At 34.9% G+C, this 17,454-nt stretch overlaps 1 protein-coding gene across 1 annotated transcript; it reads right to left on the bottom strand.

Moving 5' to 3' along the window:
• Positions 1-1,829: 1,829 nt before the first annotated feature.
• Positions 1,830-11,215, bottom strand: LOC141543655 (early activation antigen CD69-like). Its single transcript, XM_074269200.1, has 5 exons — positions 11,093-11,215; positions 8,164-8,286; positions 7,407-7,630; positions 5,762-5,865; positions 1,830-4,230 (listed from the first exon to the last, which is right to left on the bottom strand). Exons 1-5 carry the CDS (start codon positions 11,157-11,159, stop codon positions 4,119-4,121), a joined length of 630 nt encoding a protein of 209 aa, XP_074125301.1. The 5' UTR covers positions 11,160-11,215; the 3' UTR covers positions 1,830-4,118.
• Positions 11,216-17,454: the final 6,239 nt, after the last annotated feature.

The following is a 17,454-nucleotide window of genomic DNA, read 5'->3' as shown; positions in this document are numbered from 1 at the left end:
TCCACTGCTTCTAGATCTCACAGCTCCAAAGGAGCCCTCCCTCATCTCTTCCATGTTGCTAAGTTCCTATTATCTTCAAAGGGTTAAATAAGAGTTACTACCTAATACTTAAAATTGGAGGGAAAATTCCCCTAAATTTCCCCTGTGAAATTGACAATCTTTTTGCCTTTTTTCAGTCATAAAATACCTATATGCAAATGGGTTTAGATAACACTATTCCCTGAAACTCTCAAGTCTGAAAAATGGTCCAGTGTTTCTTCTAGTATTTTTGAAAAGTTGCTTCTTGGGGAAAAAAAAGCTTTTTATTTGCAAAATATATGCAAAAATAGTTTTCAATATTCACCCTTGTAGGCTTTGTGTTCCAAATTTTTCTTCCTCTCTTCAATCCTTTTTCTGGTTCTTTAAAATTTTAAATCATTCACACCCAAATGAGGCATCTTTTAACATTGTTCATAAGGGAGTTCAGGTCTATATTTATGCCACAGTTAATTTTCAGCCCAATGTTGTTCAAATCCTATCTGAAAGCTATTTTTTCCTATACATACTTTTAGGTATCAACATATTCATCTAAAACATTAGTATATATTTTCACAGCTGCCATAAGTCTTTCTCTTTATACAAAAATATTTCTCTTCCCTTTTCACCATTAATTCACTCTCTATAAAAAGGTCGGAAAGAGACAGTGTATACCTTATATGGATGTCAAATTTGTGGCCACAAGTTTTACAGGAGGAAATGTTTAATAGAATAAGTTAAAGTATAATACATCATAGATAATGTTATTTGATGGTTTCCTAATTCTGATCATTCTTATTTGCAATACTCCTGTCATTCTCAACTCCTAACTCTCACTCACTGCATATATAATCAGTTGCCAGAGCTTGTCACCTCTATGTCCCATATTTCTCACATCTATCTTTTTTGCCCCTTCTCTTCAATGACATACTCATTATCCTGGATGAGATCCTCATTGCTTTTCACTTAAAAAGTAATCTCCTACTTGATCTTTCCATCTTAGTTTCCCTCTTTTTTAATTCTTCCCCCACACAAATGCCAAAATTATGTAGTACAGATCTGATATAAATACAATTTGGTTAAAGTGAATAATTTTTTAATATATTGCTGAAGTATTCTTGCTATTGGGGGGGGCATTGATTTTCAATGACACAAGATGGAATTATTGGAAGAATGTTAGAATAATAGAGTCAAATGACCTTCATTCATTTTTGACTGATACAGTCTGGCTGTGTGACCTCATCCTTTACCCCTTACTCTTAAATAAGTCATTTATCTTTTACCATAAAGCTTTTCCACAGACAAATTCCCAAAACTGTATGTTGTAAAATATTTGCTGATCTATTTTTAAAATTTCCACATTGGGACTTAAATTAAAAATGTTTAATGAAATTTAAAATTTTTAAAAATGAGGCTTTTCTCAACTTATCTTTTCAGTGTATGATAGTATAGTTCAGGGTGTGAGCAATTGCAGGAATGATATGGCTACTTCCTAGATTGATGCTTATTATATCCCATCCAGACCTTGTCTCCTGTGTGATTCTTATCTATATCAGTGCTTAATCATAAAGTGCCTCCCTCTTCAGTTGCTAAAACCTTTTTCTGTGAGATTACTTTTCATCTACTCTATATATCTTGTTTAACCCTAATTATTTATATGTTGTCTCCTCTATTAGAATGTGAGTGAACATTTCAGTGGCTGAATTAGTGAACTCATAGGCTACTAAGAGGATAAAATGAGATAATATAAGAAAACATTCTGAAAAGATAATGCATATTAAATAGTTTACAATAAAATGAAGAGTTAGAATCAATTCATTTGAGTAGTTTCCATTTATTTTTGAAGACTATTTAATACTGACATTGTCCAATGTCAGAGACACATACAAAAAAATACAAAAAAAAATTCACATGTAGTATTGCACATAGAAGCATTGATCTGAGCAGGCCACATGTATTATTAGCTGAAGAAAATGATTTTTTTCTCAGCTTTAAACAATCAGTTTAGAAGTAGCTATGCCATATATTGCACATTGTCAGCATTTTTATCTATTTTAAACAGATTTCATATTTCTCTCCTATTCCTGAGCTCTGCATAATATTATAAATATGAGTTTCGTGAATAAAGGCAAGAATTATATGGATTTTTTGGCAAATTTTAAATTTCATATAAATGAGATGACTGATTAATTTTAATATTTGAGTAAAGAAAATAAACCCATCTATGTTTAACAAAAACATAGAAATTAGAGATTGAAATGACATTACAGGTCAATTTGCCCCCTTAGTCAACTGACAGACCCAGAGAAAGGGACAAAAAGAGATAGACAAACATATAGAGAGAGACATAGAGATAAAAACTCTTAAGCTTAACATCATATTTACTAGTACAAAATTTAAAAAAAAATGTATTTAGAGAGTCAGGTGCAAACTGCATTTGAACACAGTGTCTTTGTTATGAGATAGTTTTTGGGGAAAAGGGGTATGAGAAGGGATGATAATTACCACATCTCTAAATATTTACATTTAGGCTATGTTCATACAGAAATTCCTTTACCTTGTGCAATTTTACTAAGTGATCAGCAAATAATAAATAATTTTGAATTCAGTCTCTGTCCTGTTTTAGAATATTATGCTTAACAAAGACACTACATAACATAAAGTGCATAGGATTGTAAATTTAAAGGGACCTTCTAGGCTTTTTAATATAAATCCTTCATTTTCTAGATGAGGACACTCAGGCTGAGAAGTAAAGTGACTTGTCCAGGATTCCATAGCTATTTAATATCTGAATCAGGACATAAATTCTTTTTTTCATTACAATGCTCAACACTGTATTAACTGCTCTACCAAATTGCATCTAGAATATATTTTTAAGTTACTCTTGTTCCTTGGGAGAGATGTTTAATTAACATGAGATTTTCTGGTTCACAGAAAGATTAGTCTATTCTTCTTCATTACAAAGTTCCCCAAGACATTCCATTCCTTTCTCAGGGAATTAATGAGGAAAGGATACCCTGTATTTAATAGAAATATGTAAGATCTTTGAAAGACAGTCTGGTTCCTCCTGTTCTAGAGCATTAAAAAAAGTAAAAAGGATCATGGCTTTGTTTTTATTTTCTTCCTGAAGTTTCTAAGATTTAATATCGAAGCTTGTTGTCTTCTGAGTGTTTTTTCACCATAGGTACCAGATGGATAGAAAATAAGTATTGAATTCATTCATTTTTCAAAGAATTCGGCTCATGAAGACAGTATTCCTTATTTTTAACTTTGGTGTAAGAGAGAAAACAATTTAGAGGTTAATTTCCTCCATAACTAGGACCACTTTGAAAATATTCACCATCTCGTCCTTCATTTCCAGATTCAAGACCGCTTCCATAATCCATCAGATTCCCTTTAAAATTACTTCCTGGACTTAATCCAAACTTTCCAACATTACAGAAATCTCCTAAACTAAAATCTCATCTTCTTCTCTTAGAACTTTGAACATGAACTGGATTCATCCTGGTCCTGTAAAGGGTTCTTACTTAACATCCACTATTAATTTTCTCTAGGCTTGGGTTCTGAGCCTGGAATAGCTGCTAAATATCTCTGCAGGAGAAATTCTCCAGGTATTTTGTGTATGTATATGTATCTGTTTCCCCATTAGCATTTTGGTGGCAGCTGAAGTTGTTGGACTTTTGAAATCTTGGCTCCTCATCTTCCTTACTTTGCTCTATTGCATTCAGCAGGTGCTTATTCATACATGGTCATCCTCCTCTGGCTCTTGATTTGGTGGTGATGATAGCCCCACTTCTTGTAATGAGTCATCTCTATCCGGAGACATTTCCGCTTAAGCAGCTGGGTTTTTATAGCAGAATGGTCTTTGACTATGTCTTAGAGAAGCATCTCATCAAGCATCGTAGTGTGCTCAGGTACATCTACCAATATCAGGGAAACTCGGTAAAGAAAGCCCTCTAGGGCTTTCTAAATGACTCAGGAGGTGTCCTGAGTGAAGAAGGTGGATGGATGTCTTTAAGGAGAAATTGTTACTTGAAGTAATCAAACCCATGAAGATCTGGATTTTTCATTGAATTTCATGTCACATCCACAAGCGTGTGCTCTCAGTGTTTGGTGTGTTTGCTACAGATCCAGTGTAACTCCTTCTGGCATTTGACACTGCTGACCTCAGTATTTCTCAGGGAGACACAGTTCCCTGATCCTCTGAGGCTGAACCTATAATGGAGGAAAGAAGGTTAGAATTAGTATCAACAGCAAGGAAAGCTTTATGGGAGCAGAGGCATTTCAAAAGCAAACTAGTGAACTGAGCAATCAGACCACTGAAGAGAAGGAAGAAAGTTCCTATCCAGGGAGTTGAGATCACTGGGCTGAGAGTCTAAAAGTCTTGAGCAAAAATCCAGCTTTAAATGCTTTTAAACTGTATGATCCTTGGCCAGTCCCTTAAACTCTGACTCAATTTTCTCAACTGTAAAATGTAAAAAAAAAAAAAAAAAAAACTTAAAAAAAAAAAAACCCTGTAAAATTATTCTCATGTAAAATGGGGATAATAACAGTATCCATCTTCCAGGGTAGTTGTGATACTCAGATGAGATAGTATGATAGATGATATGAGATAAAGTATGATAAGCATAGTGCTTGACCTATCATAGTAGGTATTATATAAATTCGTATTCTCTCCCCAAACTTTTTTTTTTCTTTGCTGAGGTAATTGGGGTTAAGTGACTGGCCCAGGGTCACACAGTTAGGAAGTGTCTGGTGAGATCAGATTTGAACTGAGGTCCTCCTGACTTCAGGGCTGGTGCTCCATCCACTGTGCCACCTGGCTGCCTCCCTTACCATACTTTTGAAGAAAAGGTAGAAAAATGTTTTTGAAGTACCGAATTGGTTGATTTGACATAAGTAGAGATTTTAATTTTTTTCACCCAAACTAATGTAAGTTACATGCTGAACTTATGAAAGATGTCTAAAAATATTACGTTTCTTTTTGCAAAAGAAACAAATTCAATTTAATCATAATTTCCAAGGGCAGTGTCACCAGTCATTAGGGGTCAAAACCTTGAAATCATCCTCAGCTTCTGTCTTTCTTTCTCCCCAGTCCTCAAATTTAATCAATAGTTGAGAGTTACTCATTCTGCCTCTACAATAGCTCTTCCTTTAATGATGATTCTCCCCACCCACACATACAGGAGTCTATTTGAAATCCTTATCAGTTCTTTGTTTAGTCATTTTTTCCCTTGGATCTGACTATTCATGACCCCATTTTGGGACTTCTTAGCAAAGTACTGAAGTGGTTTGATATTTACTTCTTTGACTCATTTTACAGATGAGGGGATAGAGGCAAGCAGAGTTGGTGACTGCCAGAGTCACACAGCTAGTAAATATCTGAGATCAAATTTGAACTCAGAAAGTTGAGTCTTTCTGAATCCAGGCCTGACACTCCTATAGACTGCATCAGGGGGATAGAGTGGATGGAGGTAAGTTCTAATTATTTGGGTAATCAGAAAAGGCCCTTTGTAGGATCTTACACTGATAGAACATCAGCCCTAGAGTCAGGAGGACTTGGATTTAGTCACTTAAATTAGTCACTCAACCCTGAATGCCTCCTTGCCTCCTTCAAAAAAGATCCTAGATTTAGAGCTTACAAATCAAAATCTCCTTCAGAATAATGTTTTGGAGAAGGAAAGGTTTCCCACATAGTTTTCTGAGCCCCAGCAATGAGAGAATGAATTTCCATCTCAGAACTCACCAGCCACTAAATTCTGTGCCATCTGTCCATTGCCATGCCTGGCCTGTTTTATTTCTCAGTCCAATCCAGTGCTCCACATTGCCCGCATAGCGTTTGAGAAAAATCTTGAAAAAAGCATATGGGAAGCCATAGTTATATACTTCATACTCCATGTTAAGTGTATAATTGATAAATTGATTGATTTCATGTGAAATCTTCCCTCCCAACACTAGAGTGATCTTTTCAATAAATACTGTGGACAAAGGGCATTCATACCTTGCAATCATGATAATGACTAAGGGGAGTTAATTCTTATTATTTATAATTATAAGGGGAGGCCATATCATTGAGCTACCATAATAAGCATCACAAAGAGTCAAATGATCTAAAATAATTTAATAATATTTACTGACTGCTGAATCCTGCTGCATTTGATCAGTTCTTCATAAGCCCAGGACACAGTCAGTGCTTAGAAATTAGAAATATTAAGACAATTGTCAAATTGGTCAGATACTAAGACATATGGTCAAATTATGGACTGGTGTGTCTAGTCTTCCTATTCTAACTTCTTTCCCAATTTCTTCCAAGGTTTTCTCATGCTCCTTATAAATCATATCTTAATCCTTTCTTATTCCATCTTTATCTATCAAGAACTGCTCTTAAATCTTTTCTTCACATTGAAATAGAAAAGGCTAAGATACTGCCCTTCTAAGGGTAATATGTATTTTTGACAATGATCAAATTGCTATGCTAAATGAATGGGTTGATAAAATTGTAATTTAATGGCCAAGGGCAATATAATTACAATAGACTAGTAGCTTAAGTTTTGGCCTATAGAACAAAGCAAATCTGAGGCAGCTAGACAACACCGGATTTGTGTTAAAAGGATATGTGTTGAATCTTAGCCAAAACTGAACTCGGTCAATTAAGAGCCATATAAATACTGACAAGTGAGTTTTCCATTTTGAACCTCAGTTTCTCCTTTTGTAAAATGATGGGTTTTGTCTTAGATGATCTCTAAAGTCTTTCCATTAAATCTTTTAATGATTCAAGGCTTGGGATGCAATACTTCTTCACTTCTACTTATTAGAATCCCTAATTTTCCCTCAAAGCTCAGTTTAAGCTTTTTTTTTCTGATTTTTCCTGATATCCCCAACTGTTAGTACCATTTCCCTTAAACTGCATTGTAGTTATTCTGTATATTCTTTGTATATTGCTTCCACAGATACTTGTTGAAAGATCCATTGGTCTCCCCCTATAAAATGTAAGCTCCTTGGGGACAGGGATTGCTTCTTATTTTGTCTTTGTATTCTCTAATGTCTAGCACAATACCTGGCACAAAGCAGGCACTTAAAAAATACTAGTAGATTAATCAATTGATTCCAGTGTTTTACTCAACCTTATATGTCATTGTGATTTAATTTTCCTAAAAGTGACATAATCCATCAGCTAGCATTTATTAATCATCTATTATGTACCAAGTACTGTTTTATAACTAGGATTACAAAAAAAAGGCAAAAAGAAAAAAATAAACAGTCCTGCATTTCAAGGAGCCCACAGTCTAATGAGAACAACGTACAAATCAATATGCAAAATCTTTCTTCATAGGGAAGCTATGAGTATGCTAACATTTTAAAATACCTATTTTCATAAAGCAAAGTCTTACCAGATCTTCCTTAGAGTCAATCTTGGCAAGAGTCGAATTATAAGAAGAGCAGGCATTTTGGCTAGTGGACCAGCTCCCTGTAGTGCTGGAAAAGATGTAACATTTGCCTTGGTATCCAATCCAGGAATTTGGGCATGTGGAAAGGGGAAGATCTAAGGGCATCGATGTCATCAATGGAGATATATTTTCCCGGACATATTTTCCAGGACAGTTGTATTGGCCCACTGTAAATAAAATCATTCAATAATTTTAACAGTGATAATAGATATTTCTATGGAACAATATGACATATATAGTATGCTAGGTAATAAAATGAGGAGGAGTAGGACTGATGAGAGTTTCCTCACAGAAGTAAGGGGCAAACGACCCTGCGGCATATTGTTATCCCTCTTTGTCCCAAATATAATATTTATCCTAGGGTCAATGTTGTTCTCTATAGTGTCTCTGACCAAAGATGCCAGATACTAAATGGGTCAAAGGGAAAGGTTGAGCAGAAAATTTGTTCCAGACCAAAACAGTCTTTCCTGGTCACCCTGCTAGAATGCAATTTTCTTGAGTGCAGAGAATATCTTTTTTTTAATATTCATATTCCCCAAATTTAATACAGTGCTTGACATATAATTAATGTACCCTTAATAAAATATTTGATCATCCATTCATTCATTTATCCAAATAGCCCATTGTTCTACCATTCTGGATAACTAGGAAGTTCCTGTAGGAAAGGGGCTATAACTGAATCCAAAAAGCGTTCACATACCTGACAAAGAAATTATTGCTATAATCAAAGTAACAATAATGACAACAGAGAGAACAGCACATGGAATAGGAACTTGTAGGGAGCCTTCTGACTCAGTGGTCATCATGGAATTCTTGGTCTGGTCTGAAAGAAAGGAAATTAATGATTAACCAAGTCATGAAAGCAATTTATGTTTTGGGTATCTATCTGTAAGTCACTGATAAACAAGCATGCTTCCCTTGGCTCTCTGGCAAATTTATAAGAAGAAATGGACAAAAATCCCATAGCATGAGCTGGCACATATGAACTATAATCTACACCTTTGGAAGGAGCTTACAAATGGAGAGGATCACAAATGCATTTACTTATCCTTGTGTAAGCATGGCTCCCATTAAATGGAAGTCTTTTTAGGACAGGGACTGTTTTGGTAGTATGGTAGTTTGTTTACTAGATTGTTCTGTCTTTGTATCCTTAGTATTTTGCTTAAGAAGGTACTTAATTATTAAAATTCATATTATTTAAAAATAAATTGTTATAAACTATTAAAAAGGCAGTTGATCAATCATTATTCAATTAAATTGAATTGAGTTTTACCTATGCAGATGACTTTTGTAACTGAAAAATCACAAGTGAATAGACAGCATTTCTGGAAATCAGTTATTTTTTCAGTGATGATTTTTATTTAATGTTGTTTTCTTCCCTTCATTATTACAGCTTTAAAAAGCATCTTCCCCCAATAGTCATTTTTCACCATGAATGAACATAAACTATTGCTTTTTCGAGGTTTATTTATTTGTTTTTCCATCTATGCCCATACGTAGCTAAAAAATTACAGCTAGCATTCATACAGTGCCTTTTGGTTACCATAGGATCTTTTTGTACATTATCTTATTTAAGTTTCAAAAGAATCCAATGAATTTGGTTGTACAGTTGTAATTTTTCTCATTTTACAAGGGTTGTTGACATTTGACCTCTTTAATTCTCTTTTCTGAGCCTCTTTGGGCTGATATTTCTTTCCCATTCCTATAAGGGCTTCATCACTGGATACAACTTTCAGACTGCAAGTTAGCAAGTTCAGAATTACTTTTGGGTCTGGTTTCATTTCTCGCCACCTGATAGTTACTAACACTGCTACGTGTCTAACCACAATTATCAGGCTAGGTTTCTTAGCACATCTTCAACCACCTGAATGCTTCCCTTCATCCCCCTCCTCTTTCCAGTTCATATCAGTTCAGTTTTAGCTACAGTGAATGAGAAAAAAATTAAAAGAGGCAAAGACTACATCACTGATATCATTATTTACATAATTCAATTTTGAGCTACTTTGACCCATAGTTCATATCATGGATGAATTCCCTCCATCTCCAATATCCTTTCCAAGAAAATTTCAGAAATTTTCTAAGGCCCTTTTTAAAATAAGAAGTAAAAACAAAAAGATAAGGAAGTCTCCCTCACACATACTTTTCATATAAAATCTCCATAAAATGATGTCCAATTGTCCAGATTATCTAGACCATCAGAAAGAAATGGAGACAAGAACTATTATTTCACCAGACAACTGACCTGTAAGTTCAGGAGAATTTCTAAACTAGTCCCCAGGTATTTCCCCTCCTCTAAACCCAGCCATCTTTTTCTTTGTAATTTGTGTTCAGGTTCAATTAAAAATAATTAGAATGCCTGTTTCATTGACTATGATAATTCATATTCATTGACTATGATAATTTCATATGACTTAAGAGGATAACTTAATTTTAGTTGTGGTCTTCAGTCAGTCAAAAACTGGTTGCTCAGTGGTTAGAAATGCCCTTAAACAACACAGCAGTTTGATATTTGAAGAATTTACAAGAATTTTATCAGTTTTATCCTTTCTACCATAGGCTTTATGATTGACTAGTTTTTAGGTATGCTAACACCCTTGTTCCCAATTTCCTGGGTTTCTTTTGGGTGTGACAGGAGGAAAGAGGGAAGAGGAATGAGAGTTTCAAGAGAAGATTTTCAAAATTATGAATGAAAAAAGCAAAACCTTAAAGGAATGAAAGCTTCAGAAAGAGATGAGTAGGGGAAAAAGTATGGGAAAAGAATATGGGAAAGGAAAGAATTATAATAAAAATAGATATAGAAAAAATAAAACAATGAGTAAGAAAGAAAAATTAATGAATTCAAATGTTCTTGATGAGAGAATGAATAGGGAAAAACCAGTTATATCACATAGAAATAGATGGTGATGATAATGGAGTAAATGAAACTCAAAAATCATCAGGGAGGTTACAATTCAGGTAATTCTTGTCAATTTTTCTGCAAATTGCATTTACCTGTGTGACTGTGCTATAAGAGCCAGGGATTCTGCTTATCTCTTGTCCCGGTAGCAGGTAGAGGAAGTTGGCAGAAGATGGGATACTTGGAAAGGCAGAAGAACTGAAGAGAACTAGTCAAAAGTGGAAGGAGAAAAGGATACCTAAGGAGATACTCGGAAGCAATGAGTCTCCTCAAATGATCATCTAGGCCAGACAGGTGGAAATATGGGGTGAAAAAAGTTTGGGGGAAAGAGAGATATAGTAAGTGGGGAAAAACAAACCAAGGTGATTTGAGGCAGTAAAACATTTTTGAGAATATCTATTTTTCTAGAACTTTCTTACATCTCAGACACTTTCAGAGATGTAACCCTTCTTTCAAAGCCTTCCTATATCCCTCTGACTAAAGCAGAGATAGATCCAGTTATATATATATATATATATATATATATATATATATATATATATATATGTATGTATATATATATATATATATATATATATATGCAGAAAACAAGGGGAGGAAAAGACAGCTGTCATTTTCTCAAATGAATTAATGTATTAATGTCATGGACACAAATCTTTCTCAATTCTTCTCTTATTAATTGTTATAGTTTCTACTTAAAAATTTTTAATTAAAAAGATAAAATCCAGCTTACTTTCAATATCTCTCTCCATGTTCAGGGGACTGTTTTCTTTTCCAGAAAGTTCCTCTCTTGTCTGCATCTTTCTTGTTCACGATCTCTTGACTGATCTTAAATGAAGCTTTTGCTGAGGTTCTTGTGGCTGTGTTGATAGAACAGACAGTCACTTATATTCCGTTATATTATCTCCGCCCCCTTCTTCATTTCCTCCTTCCCCAATTCATCTTTAATTTACGGTCCAGTGGCCCAGACACAGTTCATGTTGTATGGCGAGGGTGTGGTTTTCCCTTAAGACTGAACTCTTCTTCCTCATGGCTGTAGGCATGACTTGGGTGGCTTAAAATCTCTTCCTTTTAATGGGTCAAATCAAAACAAACTCTCAAGAGCTGGGGAGAAAGATGTTAGGAAATACTAGTTAGTCTACTTGGAATCAGTGGTTGCACATGTTAGGCTATGAGGTCCAGTTCTGAACACAATTTCTAGCCCCTTTTTTCTCTCTGTGCTTCACTTTTCCAAAATGTAAAAATTAAAATAATTCTTCAAGTATATATGACTCTCTTCTTTGAAGAGATCCAAAACAAATTTATTGAGCACTTGATCAATAGTTTGAATTTAGGGAAGACCTAAGTTAAGATCCAAATATTTTACCTAGAAAGGAGAGTAAATTAACTCATTAACACTCAGATCACAGATCATTAACATGAGGTAGTTTTTAGATTGCTGTCATTATCTTAAAGAACCTGAGTGAATAGGGCAAAGAATAGGTATTTTTTAGGAGGAGTAAGGATATATATAAAGTATATCCATATATATAAAAGTTAAGAAAAGTCAAAGATTACTGAGGACATTTATTATATACCTGCTATTTAATAACTCTTTGTGCATTTGTATTATACAATGTAAATAGAATAAGTAGTATCTTATTTTGCTTTATAGTAATGAACACTTTAATATATATTATATAAAGTATACTTTATAGTGTTTCTAAGAAATATAGTTGAATCAGTTGATAATATATTTTCTACCCAATCAAAAATTATTTTTAATGACTATAAGATGTGTCCTCTTCTCCACTCATCAAAGAGATTGTAATCTCCTTGAGGGTAGAGATTGTTATTAAAAAAAAAAGTATCCTCAGTACCCTACATACTATAGGCAAATAATAAATGTTTGTTGAACAAAAGGTCTGAATTTATTGCTTTGCTTAGAAATTGCTACCAAAGACTTCTTTTCTATTCTGTAAATACTGAAGTCTAAACCCAAATAGAAGTTCTTAACAAGAATTAACAGATATTTTTAGGGGCTGACTACACCAGAACACAGTACGGTTCCATCTTAGTCAATGAGAGAAGCTATACATCCTTATACGGAGAATCCGGTAGAACCCCTTGTTAAGGAAATGAAGTAATGGCAGTTTGATGCAAAGCAAGACAGTGAAGCCAGGATATGCTATCTGATCATGACAGCAGCTGGGGCAGGATGGCACATTTACAAAAAAACCACAAAACTTCTGACCAAAGTGAATTTCCGGAGTCAACCTGTTCATCAGCTTCCTATTCTTAGTTTGATTATCTGTGGGTAAAATCAGCTTCTTGAGTTGGCTTTGAATCTTCCTATAAAATCCAAATTTCTCTTTATGTTGCTCTGTTTTCTGCTGAAGTCATTACAAGTGACTCTATATTGAATCACATATATTCTAAATCCATGAGAGTACTTTGAGGTTGGGTTCTGGAATAAGATCCTCAGAACCTGTTGTGGTAAGAACCTAAGGGGAATTTCCAGTCCAAATTGTTTCCTCTATCCCCAGCCTGACCCTCAATAATCATGTCTTATTCTCTTCACTTTCTCATTTTCCTCTGGTGTGAAAAATTTCCCTGCTTATCTTTAACCTACAGAGATGAATTTTGAAAGTATAAGCTATTATATTTCTCTTCTTCTGCCTTGGAAGAATGAAATACCTTAAACCCAGCAAACTGAATGTTTTTGCCTCAGCATACTTCCCAAAGGGGAAAGAAAGTATAGAAAATCTCGAATGAGCTTTGGAATGGTCATATTCTCAAAAGACTCATCTACATAATGATTTGGTATAGAATGCTGCTACGGACAAACTCATAAGAGGTTCAACAAAGATGGCATGGGCCAGGGACAGATTTATAGGGAAAATAGAGGTTTGACATAACTTGGATTTCTGTCTGGGCCCAGCAAGATAGGGCTACCCACTACCTCCACAGAAAATGGAACTATTACATTAAACTGATCCCCATCAATGCCCTTCTGAGGCTTGCCTCAGACAGTGATTTTACATGTACTTCAGGCTCTCTGCCAATCCCATCTAGTTACTCAGGACCTCACCATCATGATCCCACAATTATTTTTTTTTAATCTTACACAGTCCTGGATTTGCCCTTGATTGCTCTAGTTTCTTTCTAATTACTACAGAGCTAGCTCACTTTGGCAGCAAATTTTCCAAATAATCCCTCAAGATAGATACTAGAACCCTGTTCTTCTGATCCATTCTTTAATCAATCAATTAACATTTTAAGTATCTGCTATGTGGCAGGTACTGTACTAAGTGCAGAAGATACAAAAAGAGATAAGATACAACTCTGTTCTTAGGAAGCTTACATCTAATGGGGGAGACAATATGTAAACAAATATATATAAAGCAAACTATATACAGAATAATAGGAAATCCTTAGCAGAAGGAAGGCACTAGAATCTACAGGGACTGAAGAAAGTTTCCTTGAAGAAAGTAGGTTTTAGTTGGGATTTAAAGGCCAGGGATTTTAAGAAACAGAGGAAGGGGTTAGATTATGAAGGGCTTAAATGTCATACAAAAGATTTTGTATTTTATCCTTTCAACATTCATTTTTGTAAGATTTTATGTTCCAAATTTTTTTTGCTTCCTTCCCCAACAAAGCAAGAAATCTGTTATATATGTACAATCATTTTACATATATTTCTATATTTGTCATGTTATGCAAGAAAAATCAGACCAAAGGGGGGGGGGGATACTATGAGAAAGGAAAAGCAAACAAACAAATAACAAAAGGTAAAAACACTATGCTTTCATCCACATTCAGTCTCCATAGTTCTCTCTCTAGATGCAGGTGGTGTTTTCTATCCCAAATCTGTTGGAATTGTCTTGGATGACCACATTCAGCATCAAACCTTGAGTAATATCAAGCATTGTTTTTGTTCAGTTGTTTCAGTAATGTCAGGACCCCCCATTCCCATTGGAGGTTTTCTTGACCAAGAAACTGAAGTGCTTTGTCATTTCCTTCTTCAGCTCATTTTACAGATGAAGAATTGCCTAGGGTCACCCAATTAGTGTCTGTGGCCAGATTTGGGCTCAGGAAGATGAATGTTTTTTACTCCAGAGCTGTACATTCTGATAATAATTTGGAGAAGAATTGAGCAAAGAAGACTGATAAGGCGCAATTATATAGGTAGGAAGAGAACCAAGAGAGAGTGTATCTGAAAACCTAGAGAGAAAAGAATAACAATGAGTAGAAAGTGATCAACAGATTCCATTCATGAAATAATTATCACTTAAAACACTTTTGTGGCTGTGATGTGGGTGAGAGAGGAAAAATGTTTTTTGACTTAAACTTATGAGTCAGTATCTCTATGTAGAAAGTATTTTGGTCCACAGCACTGCCCAAACTGGCACATTTTCATCATACATGTTATCCCATACTCTCTATTTCTATTTTTTTCCTTTATCCTCTTTTCCCCTCTTATGAATATAGCACCACCTTCCCACAAAAGTCATTCTACTTACTTAACTAACACCTCAGAAGATGCAGTCCCTATTTTTATGAATCTCTCTAATTTTCTACATTGAATTTGAAGTCTTACTTTCCCTTTCCTCCCAAGGTTGTTACTTTTCTCATAGTTTTTTTTTTCCAGTGAATTTTTTGCTTTTAATCTTAACTCTTTCCTAATTTTCCTCTTTTCTCTTCTTGTATTTGCTGACATCACATTCCTCATTTGTGAAACAGCTTTTCTTATTCTCTTGCTCAATTGATTTCTAGAATGTGGCAATAGGTGATTCTAGTGATGTCTCCTTGTGGTAAGAAAAAAGTTCAAAACAAAGAACAGTTCCTAGAATGAAGAGGAAATGGAACACAGAGTGAGAAAGGAAAAGAGAAAATGAAGGGAGTAAAGAGCAGAGGCAATAATTTCTCATACTTGTACTTATATCCTCTCTTGGCTACAATTTTCAAATTCAGGTTTCTTGGTTACTCTTGACTGTGTTAGAAGCTATTGCAGCAGAGATGGAATACATATGTTGATATCATACATCACATTTTTAAAAATACAATCTTTTTTTTCCCAAAAGGTCAGGGCTACAGACCTGAAAACAAAATATATCATCAAACATATTAGGTCAATAGGGTTTGATATTAAATGTTCAGTTATTTTTTGTCATGTCTAACTCTTCATGATCCCATTTGCATTTTCTTGGCAGAGATCGCGGAATGATTTGCTATTTCCTTCTCAATCTCATTTTACAAATAGGGGAACCAAGACAAATTGAGTGAGTGACAAAGCTAATAAATATCTGAGGCTGAATTTGAACTCATGATCTTCTTGACTCTAAGTCTGGAGCTCTATCCACTAGCTATATTCAACTGTCATTGTCTTTCTCTCTCTTTCTAAATATACATATTATATATATATAGATAGATAGATATAGATATATACATATATATGATATATAATATATAGTATTAATACATAATACACACATAATTAATGTATGTAATAATAATACATATATATTATATATAATATCACAATAATATTCAACACATCAATCAATTAATCATCAATTATCAATCGCCCCTAGTGTGTAATAGAGATAATGAAATATCATATAATTGGACCTTGAAATCATATAATCTTAAATGTCATTTAATCCAAATACCACCAAAAGAGTGAATTTTTCCCTAAACAATGATGTTCTACCCTTCCCAAAAAGATCACTAGTGAAGAGGAACACAAATGTTTGGTTTAATTTTGAACATAAAATCATGTAATATTTGGAAGGGATCCTACAGGTTAACCAAGGCTGACTCCTAGTTATAACAGAAATCCCCTTTACAGTATTCAATTCAATTCAGTGTGAAAAAAAATTATGAAGCACTTACTGTGTAGAAATACTGCTAATAAATTTGTTTTAAAAAATAGAGTTCCTGCCCAGAAGGAGCTTATATTTTCCTAGAAGATAGACCTTGACCACAAAAAAAGTAAATATGAGGTAATCTGACAAAAGAGAGAACAACAACAAAGAGTTGGGGGGCAGAGAAGAGGTAAACAGGAAAGGAAGGATTCTCAGAGTAGATGTCAGATACCTGAGCTGAACTTTGAAAGAAGATAAGAACTATGGGAGGTAGAGATACTCATTGTAAGCTTGTGGAATAGATATGTGAATGCTTGAAATTAAAAATCAAGCATGGCAAATGGCTATTAGTTCAATTTGAAGGAAGTAATATGAAATGCTGATAGATAATATCAAATACCAGTAAAATAATGATGAGTGTCAAAGATGGTAGATTAGGGGCAGCTATTCAGCTGAACTCTCCCAACATTCTCTTCCAAACAATCTTAAAATAATGCTTCAAATCAAATTTTAAAGCAGCAGAGCCAACAAATGTTGCAGGGGTTCTCAAACTACGGCCCGTGGGCCAAATGCAATCCTCTGAGGATGTTTATGCAGCCTGCCGTGTTATGGCAAATGGCAGAGGCAGAGATAGAATGTGAGTTTTTGTTTTTACTATAGTCCGGCCCTCCCACAGTCTGAGGGGCAGTGAACTGGCCCCTATTTAAAAAGTTTGAGGACCACTGGTAGGGTAAGACATTTTTCTGGACTAAGAAAAATTGGAGAAGTTTGCAGAAGTCTATGATACTGAGCTAAAGGCCTGTCTCCAGACCACACATGGACATAGCAAAAGCAGCCTTGATAGCAGCTTCAGGAATTCTCAGCCCAGCGATGGTTTGAAAGTCAGACAACTGTTTGGAAAGAGATTAAAAGTAATTTTTATTGTCACTGAGCATAGCTGGCAAAGATTAGCAACTCTGTTGTCCATTTGTAGTTCTGGGTCACAAAGAGGAGAGATGGTGGTTTATCACAGGGGAACAAGACTCTAGTCACAGTCCCAAAGCAAAAAGGAGTGCTTGTGACTGCAGGTTGCCAGGGTAACCTGGGTAAAGACCAGAGTGCAAACCAGGAGAACAGTAATCTTCTAGGATCGTACCACCTTAGAAGCACCAACAACTTGCAGATCCCTGTAAAACGCTCTAAAAACAGTAGCACAAACAAAACCCCAAATCCTGAAGCACCCCCAGGTGGCCAGAGCCTAACTTTAACA

Source organism: Sminthopsis crassicaudata, chromosome 5 (assembly GCF_048593235.1).
Source record: "Sminthopsis crassicaudata isolate SCR6 chromosome 5, ASM4859323v1, whole genome shotgun sequence".
In the NCBI taxonomy this organism is placed as follows: Eukaryota; Metazoa; Chordata; class Mammalia; order Dasyuromorphia; family Dasyuridae; genus Sminthopsis; species Sminthopsis crassicaudata.
The sequence above is the reverse complement of the archived record's forward strand: the minus strand, read 5'-3'. Positions and strand labels throughout refer to the sequence as shown.

Bases quoted from the DNA above. Each gene is read 5' to 3' on its own strand.
- LOC141543655 (XM_074269200.1), bottom strand. From the start codon at position 11,159: ATGCAGACAAGAGAGGAACTTTCTGGAAAAGAAAACAGTCCCCTGAAC. The intron at 5,866-7,406 runs GTAAGACTTTGC...GCTTTTTTCAAG, and splicing joins TTGACTCTAAGGAAGATCTG to ATTTTTCTCAAACGCTATGC. The intron at 4,231-5,761 runs GTGAGTTCTGAG...CCTCCATTATAG, and splicing joins GGCACAGAATTTAGTGGCTG to GTTCAGCCTCAGAGGATCAG.